The sequence below is a fragment of the Silurus aristotelis genome (assembly GCF_946808225.1).
Source record: "Silurus aristotelis genome assembly, chromosome: 18".
Taxonomy (NCBI): domain Eukaryota; kingdom Metazoa; phylum Chordata; class Actinopteri; order Siluriformes; family Siluridae; genus Silurus; species Silurus aristotelis.
The window spans coordinates 3162446-3176966 of NC_139591.1; the positions used below are offsets into that span (position 1 = coordinate 3162446).

Sequence of the window (14521 nt, forward strand, 5' to 3'; positions counted from 1 at the left end):
TAATGCTGTTAATGCTCGATGGGTCACAACTGTTTTGCCAGCAAAAAAGGGGACCAACCCAACATATATATACACATTATATATAGTATTTTAATCATTAAAAGCAAAATGAAAAAAAAAAAAAACTGTCCTCTTAGGGCTTCCATAGTACAAGTTTTCACAGTGAGTCACTATTTCAGAGAAAGATTGTTTTACACACACACACACACACACACACACACACACACACACACACACACACACACACACACACACACACACACACACACACACACACACACACACACAACTCCTATTCCTGTTTACTCACTCCTCTCAGAAGGTACCTTGTCTGCAGCAGAGGAAGGGGGCGGGGCAACCCGCCTCTGAAGCCCCTCTTTTTGGTCAGTGGGCGGAGACTAACTGGAAATGTAATAGAAAGTGAATGACGCCGTTTTGGCGTGCGTTGGAATGATTGACAGCCATGCTAGCCAATTAGAACGCTTTTCCTTAGGACCGTGGTTTCCTGCGCCTTGCTCTTTGCCTGTGTTTTCCCGTCGAGCACACAAGAGTGTGTTTTCACCAGAAAGTTGACCTCGGCGCTTTTTTACATTTATTTTGAATTATTTAAGGAGACTGGGCTGATTTACAGTAACAATCCGGAACGTTTGAAAGTTGGAATGTAGCTCGCCGAACTTGTAGGAAACATCACGCACGACCTACCAAGATGCCAGAAAATCGGTAAACAGGTAAAGATTACAACCGGGTTATTCTTTTATTGCTTATTTTTAATTTAATATTTTTCAACAAACAAATCTGTAGGAAACATGTTGATTTGTTTAGATAGCGGATATGAGAGCAGCTAGTCAGTCTTTGCTAGCATGACCTGCCTAGCTCAATGAACTGCTGTATGTTCTCCAGCTCCTCCAACTCATCCAGGACAGGCTTTAGATGTTTTGTCTAAAATTAAGGAAATGCCATTAATTTATCTTAATGATGATATCTAAATCTCGGAACTGTGAGTATGCTCCATAATAGAAAGAAAAAGAGATTGAGATGATCGCTGAGATGATCGCTGAGATGATCACTATCTCACAGCTTCTCTTGGCTTTTCAACCTGACCTTCTTAGTTAGGAAAAAATGAAATTGTATTTATTTTCTACTAAGATCCAAGCAACATCACCACAAGTCAAGAATAATAGGGATATGAAATGAAATTCCTCCTTTTTTTTTAGTTCCATGCTCATCTCTCATTACATCCTGGGATGCTGAAAAGAAAAAAATATTACCATAACATGTCATTTGCTCTAATAGATGCCACTTGACCACATTCTTAGGAGTACAGACATCTCAGACATCTACAGAATCTTACATGGATTCTGCAGACATGGACTGTACATCAGAACTGCTCCTGTATCATAAAGATGATCTTGTATTCATCCCAAGACTCTTCTTTACCATCCCTTCTTTCCAACATCCCTTCACACCCTTAATATTAACTCAATTTCTGTAGATTGGATTGCACCTAAGAGCTGCTTCTGTAATCATAAAGACAGTCCTGTGCTCATCTCAACATCTGCTTTCAAACATTTCTTCACACCCTGAATATAATATCTTATAATATAATAGGAGAAGTAACGGTAAATGTGAGAGTATTGATTTAGAATCGCACTATGCAGTGGGAACTAGAAAAGTATTACTTCCTTTTCAGGTCTGGTTCCTCTTAAGATTTGTTCATGCTGTCTGAGAGAGGTTCTACTTCGCCTCGGTGGTGTCTGTGTTCCTTATCAGTGCATTGGTTGCTTTGGGACCATGGCTAACGTCCAGGGCTCTTAAAATAAACGATAGTTCGGAATAGTTCAGAGAAAGCTTGAACAAAGGAAATGTTTGTGTCTGCATTTCCTGAGAATTTTACGTTTTTTTTTACAAAAGCAAAAATGAAAGCCAGATAAATATCTCTGTGAGTTTGGAGTACAGTCTTTGTGGAGTTACATGGTCTCCTGGTGTCCATACGAGTTTTGTTTTAATTTCTTTCCATCTCCTAAACTAACCAGTAGGTAGATTTTGTACCCTAATACACGACTAGGTGTGAATGGGTGTACATGGTGACCTGGTTTGGATTGGCTTTTCATTCAGGGTGTATGTTCAGTGGTCCTATGATTAGCTCTGGATGCATTATAGAAGATGAATAGGTGAATGTAAATGGATGCTTGTCTTTAACAGTGACTAGACATGCACCAGTTTCATGCTAAGCATCCCAGATTTAACTTATTTACTTACTCCAAAATGCTAGAATGGTATAATGTTTTATTATCCAACCCTGTGCAAAATTTCAAGTTTGAGGTCTGGTTTATTCACAATAGAACAAAGAAAACATGTCTGAAATTATGCAAAAAAGTCTGGGTAGGGGCACCAAAAACCAAATGTTAATGTGTTACTAAAAAGAAAGAGCTGGAGCAGTAGCTTATTCTTTTCTGAGAAATGGTACAGTTTAAATATGCTTTACTGTAAAAATTAATTTTTTTTACATTTTAAATAGCATCTCAATATTTTTGTGTATGTGTATATATATATATATATATATATATATATGTGTGTGTGTATATGTGTACATTATATTTATATATTTATATATTTATGTCTGTGTATATATATATATATATATATATTTATAATGTATGTGTATGTGTATATATATATATATATATATATATATATATATATATATATATATATATATGTATATATACACATGTATATGAAAATATTCTGTTTGGTGCACATGTGTACTGGATGCAATCTTTTTTGCATGCGGAACATACTGTAGTTAAAACTCGAGTTCCCACAGGAACGTTTTAAGTGTTTTAGTCTCTGCCTCAAACTTTTAGGGCAATTTTTTACATGATTAAAATTAAAACACATACACAACAATGCCAAGGGGTATAAAAAAGAAAACTAGAGTTAGTGCAGTGTGCAGAAATACGATTTGTACATTTATTATTACATGTCGATTTATATTGTTTGTGATTTAATTTCATTCTTAACCTTCGATTTGGTGTTAAATACTGATTTGTTGTGTGTGATATGGGAATGTAGCCGAGAAGCAGCATTAGAGTGGCACGGTTAATCAAGAGGAACTTTGTGTCTAAAAAAAGTAACAGTGGTTAAAACAAAAAAGTGTTGGCTTTTTATGTAAATTAGTAAAAGTATTGTGTTCCTTTTTTATATATAGCCGATGCTGCAAAATACATAATCAAAAAACTGCTTTTCCAGATGCTGACAGCCGACATCATGAAACGCATGTCACTGCTTTTGTGCGGGTTTGTCCTTTTCCTGCTCTTCAGCTGCACAGTTGGTGAGCAACTAGAATTAGATAACAACTGTTTATTTATTTTTTTACTTTTTTCCTGTAAATCTCCCTGTGAAAGAATTACAGCCCAGTATGAGCACCAAAGCTCAAAATGTTGACATCATTTTCTTTTATTTCATTAAATTGACTGAAGTTTATACAAAAAAAAAAACACATAAATTCTTTCCTCTGTCTCTTCAGGTTCCTGTGATAGCTGTGCAAAAATACTTCCAGACTCTACAGGACATATTGTAGTGGAACTTGAGAAGCCATTCACAGCTGTATGTAATCTCTGTAATGAATCAGTATACACCGCTGATGATGTTACATGGTTTTTTGGAACTGTTGCTCTTCCAAGGGAGTCTTACACAAAGCTGAACAAGTCGGCCGTTTCGGTTACTGTGAACGTCAGCAGTGATATGAACAACCCACTGGTGTGTAAGGCTTCCAAACAGGACATTTCATACGAAGAGAAATGCATATATGGCATCTACCTTGATAAGGGATGTGAGTATTTTTGTTTTGTTTGTTGTTGTTTACATTAACATGTCTTTTTATCAGTTTTAATGATCATCTGGAAATCATCTCTTAAACAAATATAACAGATCCTTGGTGAGATCCATGGGAATTTTAGTAGAAGGTCATACATTTGAGGTTTAGAATGTTTGCATAAATATATATCACTACTAGCGGAAAGTACCCGTGCTTCGCTACGGAAGGCAGAACGCTAAGCAATATGGCAATAAGCAGTAAGCACTGAGCAGGACTGGATGATCAGAGATCAGAACGTAATGTCAACAAATAACGTACTACCCTTTTGTAGTACCGATGCAGGGCAAACTACTTTAAAATTAATTTTTATCGTGCATCTAACATCTAATAAGAAACAATGTAGTAAGTTTCATGAGGATCCGTAATGTTATTTCGAAGAATTTACAATGCGTGAGAAATCGCGTTTTTCGCGAGTTAGCCGCGATCCAGGGCGAATTTTTCAAAACCCTTTCTTAGTGAGCACCTAAGACCCAAGAGGAAGGTATGTTCCAAATTTCATTGCAAACCGTTCAGTGGTTTTTGAGATTTCGTGATTTTTTGATGAGTGAGTGAGTCAGTCAGTGGTATTTCAGCTTTATATATAGATTGTGTCAGTAGTGAAGAAAAAAAAAAAAAAAGAAAAGACATTTGAAGAGAACAGCAGTATTGTGGTCTGGGAGTTGACTAAAGATAGTCTCGAGGGTGGTTTTACACGCATGTAAGAGGAAAAGAGTTTAGATATGATTTGTTTTTAATAAATACTGGTCACTGTTGTTGCATAGGGAATTTGATCATATTAAATATAGCCTGCAAAATATCTTTACTGACCTTTATGAGAATTTTTTTTTGCTGCACTTTGCCTCCAGGACACAACATTGGGTTTAAATTAGTAAAAAAAAATATTAATTGCAAGAGGAGGAAAATGTGTTTACAAAAATAAAAGTTTTAGTAATATAGCTTAGTATTACACTGTTATAGACGTTTTTTTTTCAACTGTCTGTGGTCAATCAAATATCTGTTCATAATACTTAAAGGATATTCAAATTCAGGATAATAATTATATAAAGAAGGTACATCTAGCAGTGATCAGGTCCAGAAAGAATGACTGTGAAATATTTTTGCTCTTTACTCTTTACCCATGCTAAGATTGGTTAGAAGTATGGTTGGGAAACCACACAAATTCAAAAGGAGGGGGTAGGAATCATGTAGGAATATAGAGGAAAATAGGCTTTAATCACAGCATCTTATTATAACGTCATAATTACTTCTTATAGTCAAAGATTTTATTTAAACTACCGTATTTTTCGGACTATAAGCCGCTACTTTTTTCCCCACGTTTTGAACCCCGCGGCTTAAACAACGAAGCGGCTTATTTATGAATTTTTTCTTTGTTTTTTTTCAGTTTCACAAACTTCAAACCAAAAAACTGAGCGACATAACATTAGACCAATGACATCATGAAAAAACGCACCTCACCTGTGTTCTGAGCTGCACGGCATTGGGAGAAAAAAATTATTATAATTTTTTTTAAACGGACGACGATGCCAAAAGATAAACTCCCGAGAGAAATAGTTGTGAAAGGAAGGAGGAAGACAGTGAACAATGACATTCTTGGTCGGCTACTGTTTAGATACAAGCTGTTGTAACGCGTTGAGTCTGGGTGAAGGGAGACCTCGCTAACTCCAGTTACAACAGAAATCATATAAGCACAGACAGGTTTCCAAAACTCGTGCTTTTTTATTTTTCTTGGCAACAGCGTTACGGGTTAGTCAAAGAAACTTAGAAATGAGCATCAGAAAATAATAAGGACATATTCCTCGGTCTTGCACACATGCAGTAATAGCGGAAAAATGCGGCGGCAGGCTATTCACAAAATACCGCTCTGCTCTTAAAGGAGCCACAACATATTTCACCCGTTACACCGTGTAACAGACACTGTCTTTCGGTAAAGCCTGTGTAAAGTCCATTAGTTTTAGTGTAGACAGAAACGGCGTATAGACAGGTGCGGCTTATTTAGGTTTAAAATAAAAATCTTTGTCAAATTCAGTGGGTGCGGCTTATACAGAAATTACGGTACATAATGGGTTTGCACTTGAATATCCAAACTACAGACTGCGCCTTTGTTGTTTAACTCAATTTGTCACAAGATTTTTAGCAGTGCTTCTGAGATTGTCATAAATTATGATTGATTGGTTGATTGATTTAATTAATTAATTGATTATATACCAATGTTGGTATGTTCCTGTCTTTCAGATCCTCCATTAAAGCCTGAGCAGCTGAATTGTATTGCTCTTCAACATGGCCCACGCATTTCTCCTGAACTGACATGTTCATGGAAACCAGGGACTAGAGACCCAATTATTAGCACCAGTTATACACTATATGCATGGTTTGTCTGGATACATGAAATTGACTTCATTAGGATTTTCGTTTGATTGCATTTATGTTCCATTCTCTAATAATGTTCGCATTTCTTTCTAGGTTTGGTTCCACCGTGCTAAATGTTACAAGTCACAAGAATGCAACACAGACACTCACTATCAATGTTGGAACCTTTCCCAATCACTTGCAATTAACTGTCTTTGTAGAAGCACACAACCAACTGGGGACTGTCAGATCAGACGAACTGTCAAATGATGCTGAATATTTTGGTATTATTATTGTTTTTTTTTTTTTTTTATTGTTAGAAAGTAGAAACTGTGTCTTATACATTTTAAAATAAATACATTTTTCTTTTATCTTCAAGTTCGACCAAATCCACCTGGAAATATAAGGGTTATTCCAGAGGATGGTTTCCCCACATCGTTAATGGTGAATTGGACACATCCGATTCATGACACAGTCTTAAAGCTGAGCTATCACATCAGATACTGCAAAGCAGGTTGCAGTGTTTGGGAAGAGGTAAGAAGACCTGTGTCTTTTATGTCGAATTTTACTGAATATCTAAACTTCATCTTGATTATTGTTCTATTTTAAAATAGGAACTTTTAAAATACTCAGGTTGTTGAACGTGTTTGTGGCTCATGTAAAGGAGAACTTATCACATAGTTAAAAAAAACCAAACAAAAGTTTTGTTCCAGGAAATGAGTGTCGTCTGTGTCTGTCTGGCAGCAGCTGAGTTTACACATTGCAGCAGCATATTGCTGAAAGCTCATGCTAAAAAAAACTCGCTCTCTTTTCTTAGTAATTGAGCCACAGCCGCTGGATGTTCATCTCACGTTTTAAGTTTTTCTTTACTGCGAAACCACAACCAAAACTAACACTTGTCCATGCATAAGTACACGGTTTTCATTCTACCTTATCATTACAATTATAGGTAGTATCTTTCCACGTGCAGTTTTTTGAAATATTACTCCGTTACGTAAGAATAAAGCATTTATAACCACGATTTCTTTTTCTAGAGGTCAGTAATATGTTATTATATATTACTATATTATAGTAATATCTAACATTAGTTTGTATTTTCATAGAATTCAGACGGCACATAGAATCCAGTCCGGAATTTGCATTTGTTCAAAGCGTCTGTTTTTGTTCTTTCCGTGTGATTTTAGCTACCCCAGAATTTAACCAAAGCGTACATCCAGTCCTTCAGACTGCAATATCTTCAGCCTTACACGGAGTATGTGGTGCAGATGCGCTGCATTCGTCAAAAAGGTTTAAGCCACTGGAGTAACTGGAGTCAAAACGCGACAGCTCGTACACCAGAAGACAGTAAGTCGCTGCTAAACACAGCTCCCTGCTTCAGAACCACTTTCAACAACATGAGCTTTATATGAGATAACACATAGCAATTGTTAGGGGTGTAACGGTACACGTATTCGTCCCGAACCGAATGAACACAGACGCATTAAGTGGCGAACTGCAAGTTTGTTTAGTCTTCGCCTTGCACTAGGAGTGCAGTGTCGCTGTTTTGTTTCATTTTTTTATTATTATTATTATTATTAAGATTAAAAACGTACACAATGAGATAAAAAAATAGTTAGCGCAGTGTCGCTGTACCGGAAATACAATTTGTAGTGCGATTTAAAACGTAGATTTTGTTTTGCACATACGTTTTCTTTGTGTTTTATGTCCAACTTCAAGAATTTTTCTTAAAAAGAGAAAATCCTGGCAATTGCTCATATCGTAGGAGTGAATGATTGAAGGATGGAAGGAATGAAAACATTTGTTAAACTATTATTAAAATAAGTAGAAGAAGTGAAGTAGATCATATCTTTAGACAGTTGAATATAAAATGTAAAAAAACAAAAAAAACACACACACCTCTGTTTTACTCAAGTGGGGTCTACATGGTTTATTGAATTTAATATTTCCATTTATACATTTTTTTTTAATCAATTTAATTTGTGGCAATTGACTCGATTACTTTTTTAGTTAATATAATAAAGTCTATTGCATTCATTTAATTACTTCTATTTATTTGATATATATCATTTAACCACTCAGGCATTTTATTTAAAATAATTTTGTTCGACAAAAGGTTTTTTTGTTTTGCATCTCTTCACCTAAATTGAACCGAAGCATGACTTATAAAATACCGAACCGTGAATTTTGTGTACCGTTACACCCCTAGTTATACACATATGCACAATTGCTCACTATACACTCAGTTGGGGTGGTGTGTATACTTTCACTGCTTTATTTATTTGATTATCTGAGATGCCTGTTCATCAGTACCAGAGACTAATCTAATGTCTCTTAAATGATGTCTGTTTGCATGCTGTTTTTCTAATATGGCCATGTTTGCTCAGTTCCTTCAAACAGAGTGGATCTCTGGAGAGTCTACGAAGAGGCCTCGAATAACACTGTCGTTAAGCTGATTTGGAAGGTAAAATGTTTTAAATAGTAAATGACTGTGTTGTACAGCTTCTGCTTTGTTATCGTTAGAATGTTTACTCACTACACTGCATTGTGGACGATTAGTAGCATGGATGTTTTATGCATTTCTGTTCCAGGATCCGGAGAAGCCCAACGGCAAAATACTGGGGTATAATATTACGATTAAAAACAGTGGACATTCTGAGACCCATGAGATCAGTTCCAAAGAGCTTAGGTTCTCTTTGAAGGGAGACAAAGCTCTAATCAAAATCACCGCAAATAATTCCATCGGAGTTTCACCTCCGGCTACTTTGATGATCCAGAGACCTGGAATAAGTACGTGAACATTGATTGGTAGACCGATGCTTCTTCTTATTTATTGCGTTACCCGTCGTAATGAATGAATACTACTACTGGAATTTGAAGTTGTGATGATTTCTGTTGCAGGTCTGTATCCCGGGGTGGAACAGGTGAATTGTTCAGCACGTGATGGCAAGCTGTTGGTGAATTGGCATCCGCCCTCCTATAATCGCAATGAGTATGTGATAGAATGGGTTTTGGTGCCTGATAAAGAGATCGGATGGCAGAGAGTGTTAGGCAGTGTCAACAACATGTACATTGAAGGTGAGTACCTCGGAATGCAATTTTTGCGTTTGTGTTTGAAAGTTTCTGATCACTGACCAGCATATGAGAGGGAATTATTATAAAATATAGATGATATTACAGCATGTGGGATTAGGCAGAAGTGGGCGGGGCTTTCATGTGCTGTTGAAAACACCTACACAACTGTTGATCATTCCAGATTATTATGCTGATTGGCAGATTTTTTCATATTTTGGAGGAAAAGAAAGTTGACTTCAGATGTGATTCCGAGTTCACCCGGAACAACTATATTGCTTGATATGACTGTTACAGCTGGCTAATGAAATTTTGTGTTTCGACCATTCAGGTTTGAAGCCATTTAAACGTTACAACATCTCAGTCTACCCGCTTTATCGAGTTCAAGGCTCCTCTAATTTAGGAAGACAAGTCACTGTACAAGCCTATCTCCAGCAAGGACGTATGTTTACTTTTCGTTCATAATTCCTACACACTTTTCCATGATCATGTGACTTTGTATTTCCTTATAAACATTTCGAATCAACGTTGTTAACGTGTCGCTCTTCTTTTCCTGCTCCAGCTCCTCTGCACGGTCCCATAGTTAATGTGACTGCGACAGGGAAAACCACCGCTCAGCTGACATGGAACGAGATTCCTATTAATGCTCAGCAAGGTCTTCTCACCAACTACACCATTAGCTACAAAACAAAAAACACAGAGCAATGTAAGTCAAATCGGGTTCTATTCCTTATACCGGGTTCACGCTGTGCGATTTTTAATAGTCCTTTGTGATTGTTGTTTGTCAGACTGTACGAACATGATCCCCATGTCACACTGTAGGATCTCAATTGCCATAATATCAGACTGTAGAAGTTTTACGTCACCAATCCGTAAAGGTAGCATCGTATAAAAACTCTGTTTCCTCCATCACTCAATAAGTTTCCCTTCTTGCTGTAGTGCGAATCTGACTCGTTTTCCACATTTTCTCCAAATCAAATTTCTCCAATTAATCTCATCAATCAGGTTCGGCGTCCGTATTGGTTCTCGGTTTGACTCTCATCTTAGGAGAAGTCGCACCGCAGGAAAGAGTCTGAAATCTTAAAAAATTTACAGATTTTAGCCTCAGATTAGATTTTAGGATTTTAAAAATTTCTCTTAAACCGTGACCAAAATCTTACAGTGTGCACCCGGTTTAACATACATGCGTGTGTGTCATCGCATTGGTTTCGTAAAAAGAATAATAATGGGTCCGTATTATCGTGTGAAGGCCTTTCATAGCTAATCACCAGTTTTGTTTGGCAGTCATTGTGGTTCCATCCAACACCTACTCCTACAAACTGAATGGACTGGATAGTGATAGTCACTATGTTGTAAGCATCAAGGTGTCTAACGAAGAGGGCTCAAAGAAAGGACCTGATTCCAGTTTCCACACAAAGAAATATGGTACGTAATAACATTATATATAAATTGTGAATGAAATACCAGGGTTTAAAAAAACAAACAAAATAAAAAGGGCTGTAAGTTGCGATATCGACGCTGCACGGCAAAAAAGCGCCGCTGGAAAATTCACGGTTTCACATAGAGCTCGAAGCTGTGAATTCCAGGTGTGAAGTTGATGCTACGCTCTTCTATATATTCCTTTTAAATGGTAGTCTGCATGACAAGTGGAAAAGAAAGTACCATTGAACATTTCAGTGTTTGTATGTTCTACTCCTAACTGTGTGTGTGTGGGTGTGTGTGTGTGTGTGTGTGGGTGTCTGGGTGTGTGTGTTTTCACTTGCACATTTTAGAGGACGGTGAAATCGATGTGATCGTCGTGGTGGTGTGCCTGGGCTTCCTGTTCTTTGTAGTTTTGATAATGGTCCTCATCATAACGAAGAAAGAACAGTGAGTCGCCACACACACATGCCGCAAACACAATTTTTTTGAAAAAGAAAAAAAAAAAAAAGGTAGACAAAAAAGTACAGAAGTAAAAAACGTGTCTATTTTATCAGCTTTATTTGTATCACTATCAGAATTGTATTGGTTTTCATACACATTATATATTTACAGTATATTATTATCGTACATTATATATTTTCAGTATTTATTATTACACTATACATGATTATTGCAATTGTTGTAATAACACATATAAGATGTATAAGACAGAACACTAGCATAATATGAATTACAAATTATATAATTATATTAGATACTTTATATAAAACATGGCCTTTTCCCATCTGTTAGTAATCTCATGATCCTTGTAACCGACAGTGTGATTTTTGTTCGAATTGTTTGCAGGTTAATTTTTTTTCCCTCATAATTTTTAGGAATATTAAACACAAAAATGTGCATAATATATTACTGTTTATTAATACATCAAATGCATTCGGAATGTCACACACACATAAGTATTCAGACCCTTTGCAACCAACACTTTCCCTCAGTTGCCTCCCAATTCTTTTAAAGGTTGCTGAGATGTTTCTACACCAGACCTGTTTTGTAAAAAAATAAAAAATAAAAACAGAGGAGCTTCCTGCAGAGCTTAGAGACAGGATCGCTGCATCACAAATCTGAAGGCTTTTATTTCTAATTCTGCTTTCACTTTGTCATTATGTGGTACTGAGTGTAGATTAATGAGGGGGAAAAAATCAATTGGAACGATTTTTGTATCAGGCTGCGACATAACAACATTGAAAAAAAGTGAAGGGGGACTGAATACTTTCCGAACTGTATATAGTGAAAATGTTCCTCAATTCGCCACAATGCAGAATCATTGGGAGCCCTGAGACACATATTACACAGTGCAGGCTTGGAACATGAAAATCACCTGTTACAACGAACCCATCATTTAAATAGGACTCTTGTTATTTTTTTTTTAGGAATAGAGCTTTCTTGAAGTCTTCTGCTGTCTCGTCTCATTGCTCGTTTGTTTTGGGTCTTAATTTATCAATGCTTAGAAAAAAAAAACGGGTTGAAACAAGTGCAGGAAATAGCATGGGCCGAAGTGGTCGTTTTTTTCAATATAAAACATCTTGTAGACCACCAAAGCATTTTAAATAAAGCATTCGAGTTTATATTTCTATCATTTCTAATCTAGCTTGGAGATCTGACAACAGACCCTGGTCTGTAATCTTCTGCCTTAAGTAATAAATGTATGTTCCCTCTTTTAAGGTTAAAGAGACGTTTCTGGCCGCAAGTTCCAGACCCATCCAACAGCACTATTGCTAGCTGGTCACCTGACTGTCCCAACAAGGTTAGTGAACTATACACTCCAGACGAGGTAGTAGGTGAAACTGTCTGGACTTTCATTAGCCGACTGATGTTCCTGATTCTGTTTCGTTTATTAATGCGACAATCGCCTCATTGCCCTTCTTTAGCCAGACACCCCGAAAGAAAGCATCCTGGCAGAGGTGAGCGTGGTGGAAGTGGACATGGATGAGAGTAAGTCCCTGTGCGATGAGGATAAGTCAGTGATGCCACTCAAGAAGTACTTTTCGGAGGAGCGCAGCAGCGGCATCGGCGGCTCGTCCGGCATGTCCACTCCACGCCAGAGCGTGTCCTCCAATGACGAGGCCGACTCGGGCCAGACCACGGCTAGCACCGTGCAGTATTCCGCTGTGGTGAGCAGCGGATATAAAGGTCAGACACCCGGCACTCAGGCGGGCATGTTCTCCCGTTCAGAATCGACCCAGCCTTTACTGGAATGCGAGGAAAACCCAGAGCACCTGTCCGATGGCAGCGGCCATCACACACACTCCTACTTCAAACGACACGGAGGTCTCGAGCAGCTGAACATGGACGAGGTAGAGGAGCCTAGCTTCGGCTCTCTGAGTTTTAGTCCGATGGAGGAGGAGGACTCGCCCACTCTGACCGAGGATCCTCCGGGTCCTGCCCCTGGTTACATGCCGCAGCAGAGTGGCTACCGGCCACAGTGAGAGGACAGAAACCCGGTCGGTAATCCCGTGCCTTCTTCTGGTGACCTGATTTTTATTGTCTTGTTCGAAAGCCCGTTTAAGTTTCACACTAACCGCTGCTAAATCTAAGAAACCGACTGGCTGCGTTGATTCAGTTTTCAGATCGTGGATGTGGAGGCGTGGTCCGGCACCAGATTGTGAATTGAGAACAGAAGTGGGGGAACATAGTGTTCATTCACACACCTGCAAGTTATTCTTGTTTTCCTGGATTTCGGTTTTCCTGTGAAGAATTCAGAGGCTCGTGGATGAAGGATCAGTAGGCAGGCGACAGGTCTCAACAAAACTCGGCTTTATTTTTGCCATGTTCTTTTTTTATGCTTTAGTTTTTCATTCTAAAGCGCACACACACACACACACACGTCTCTGCGAGTTCAATCCTCAGCTGTCACCTCGCCTCTTTTAAATCCTTTTCTCCACCCAAACGGTCACACTCTACTGTACAGGTGTGTGATCATTACCACTAGGTTCTGCTCTCCGTTCACAAACCGACCCCACCTCCACTCCCACAATGATGTCACTTAACGCAGTCGTTCTATACAGGCATACATACTGGCAATGGCAGTTTCGTTTTGTATATTGACATTTTTTTTTATTTTAGTATTTGAAAAAGTTACTTTTGTAAAGTTCCACATGCTGTAGGTTTAAAGCGTATACAGAATCCTCCAGAATTATTGGCTCTTAATGAAAATGTGCCAGAAATAATCTCTGATATCCCGAAAATGTTAAATCTGATCTCAAATGTACAGGAACATAGTAATGTTTATTTTATAACTTACTTTTATCGCCTTAAATAACCAAAACCATTTGTGTTGATTGGAAAGTATGTTTGGCTCAGCATTTGTCGAAATTCTATCTCCTTTTTTTTTTTAGATTTATTTTCCATGGTAATGATTCAAGAAGATTTCACAAGGTCTCCAACCTTAAAATGTAGAACCCAGACAAACAGAATCATGATTTAAAGTGTGTGTGATCCTGTGGATCCTGAGAACAGAACAAAAATGATTGTTTCTTGGCATATACTGGGAATCTTATTTCAGATCATATTTGTAAACTGCAATGAGAGGAAAATATATATATAATTTTAATGAAGATTTTTTAAATGTATATTTCGTTGGAACCAAATACAAATCGATCCCTGTTTTTTTTTTTTTTTTTTTTTTTTTATATTTAAACCCCAATTCCAAAAAAAAGGTGGGACCCCCATATAAAATGTTAATATAGAAATTTTATTTTCAATAGAAAACATACCAAATATGAAAAAAACTGAGGAAATGAACCGTTT

General features: G+C 37.5%; 1 protein-coding gene across 1 annotated transcript; it reads left to right on the plus strand.

The window, feature by feature from the left end:
• The first annotated feature begins 253 nt into the window (after positions 1-253).
• il6st (interleukin 6 cytokine family signal transduce) lies at positions 254-13848 on the plus strand. Its single transcript, XM_083567723.1, has 17 exons — positions 254-728; positions 3253-3334; positions 3530-3835; positions 6113-6248; positions 6341-6510; positions 6606-6760; positions 7411-7570; positions 8611-8687; positions 8815-9013; positions 9125-9301; positions 9627-9737; positions 9858-10001; positions 10580-10720; positions 11068-11164; positions 12437-12518; positions 12643-13358; positions 13704-13848. Exons 2-16 carry the CDS (start codon positions 3253-3255, stop codon positions 13198-13200), a joined length of 2595 nt encoding a protein of 864 aa, XP_083423849.1. The 5' UTR covers positions 254-728; the 3' UTR covers positions 13201-13358; positions 13704-13848.
• Positions 13849-14521: the final 673 nt, after the last annotated feature.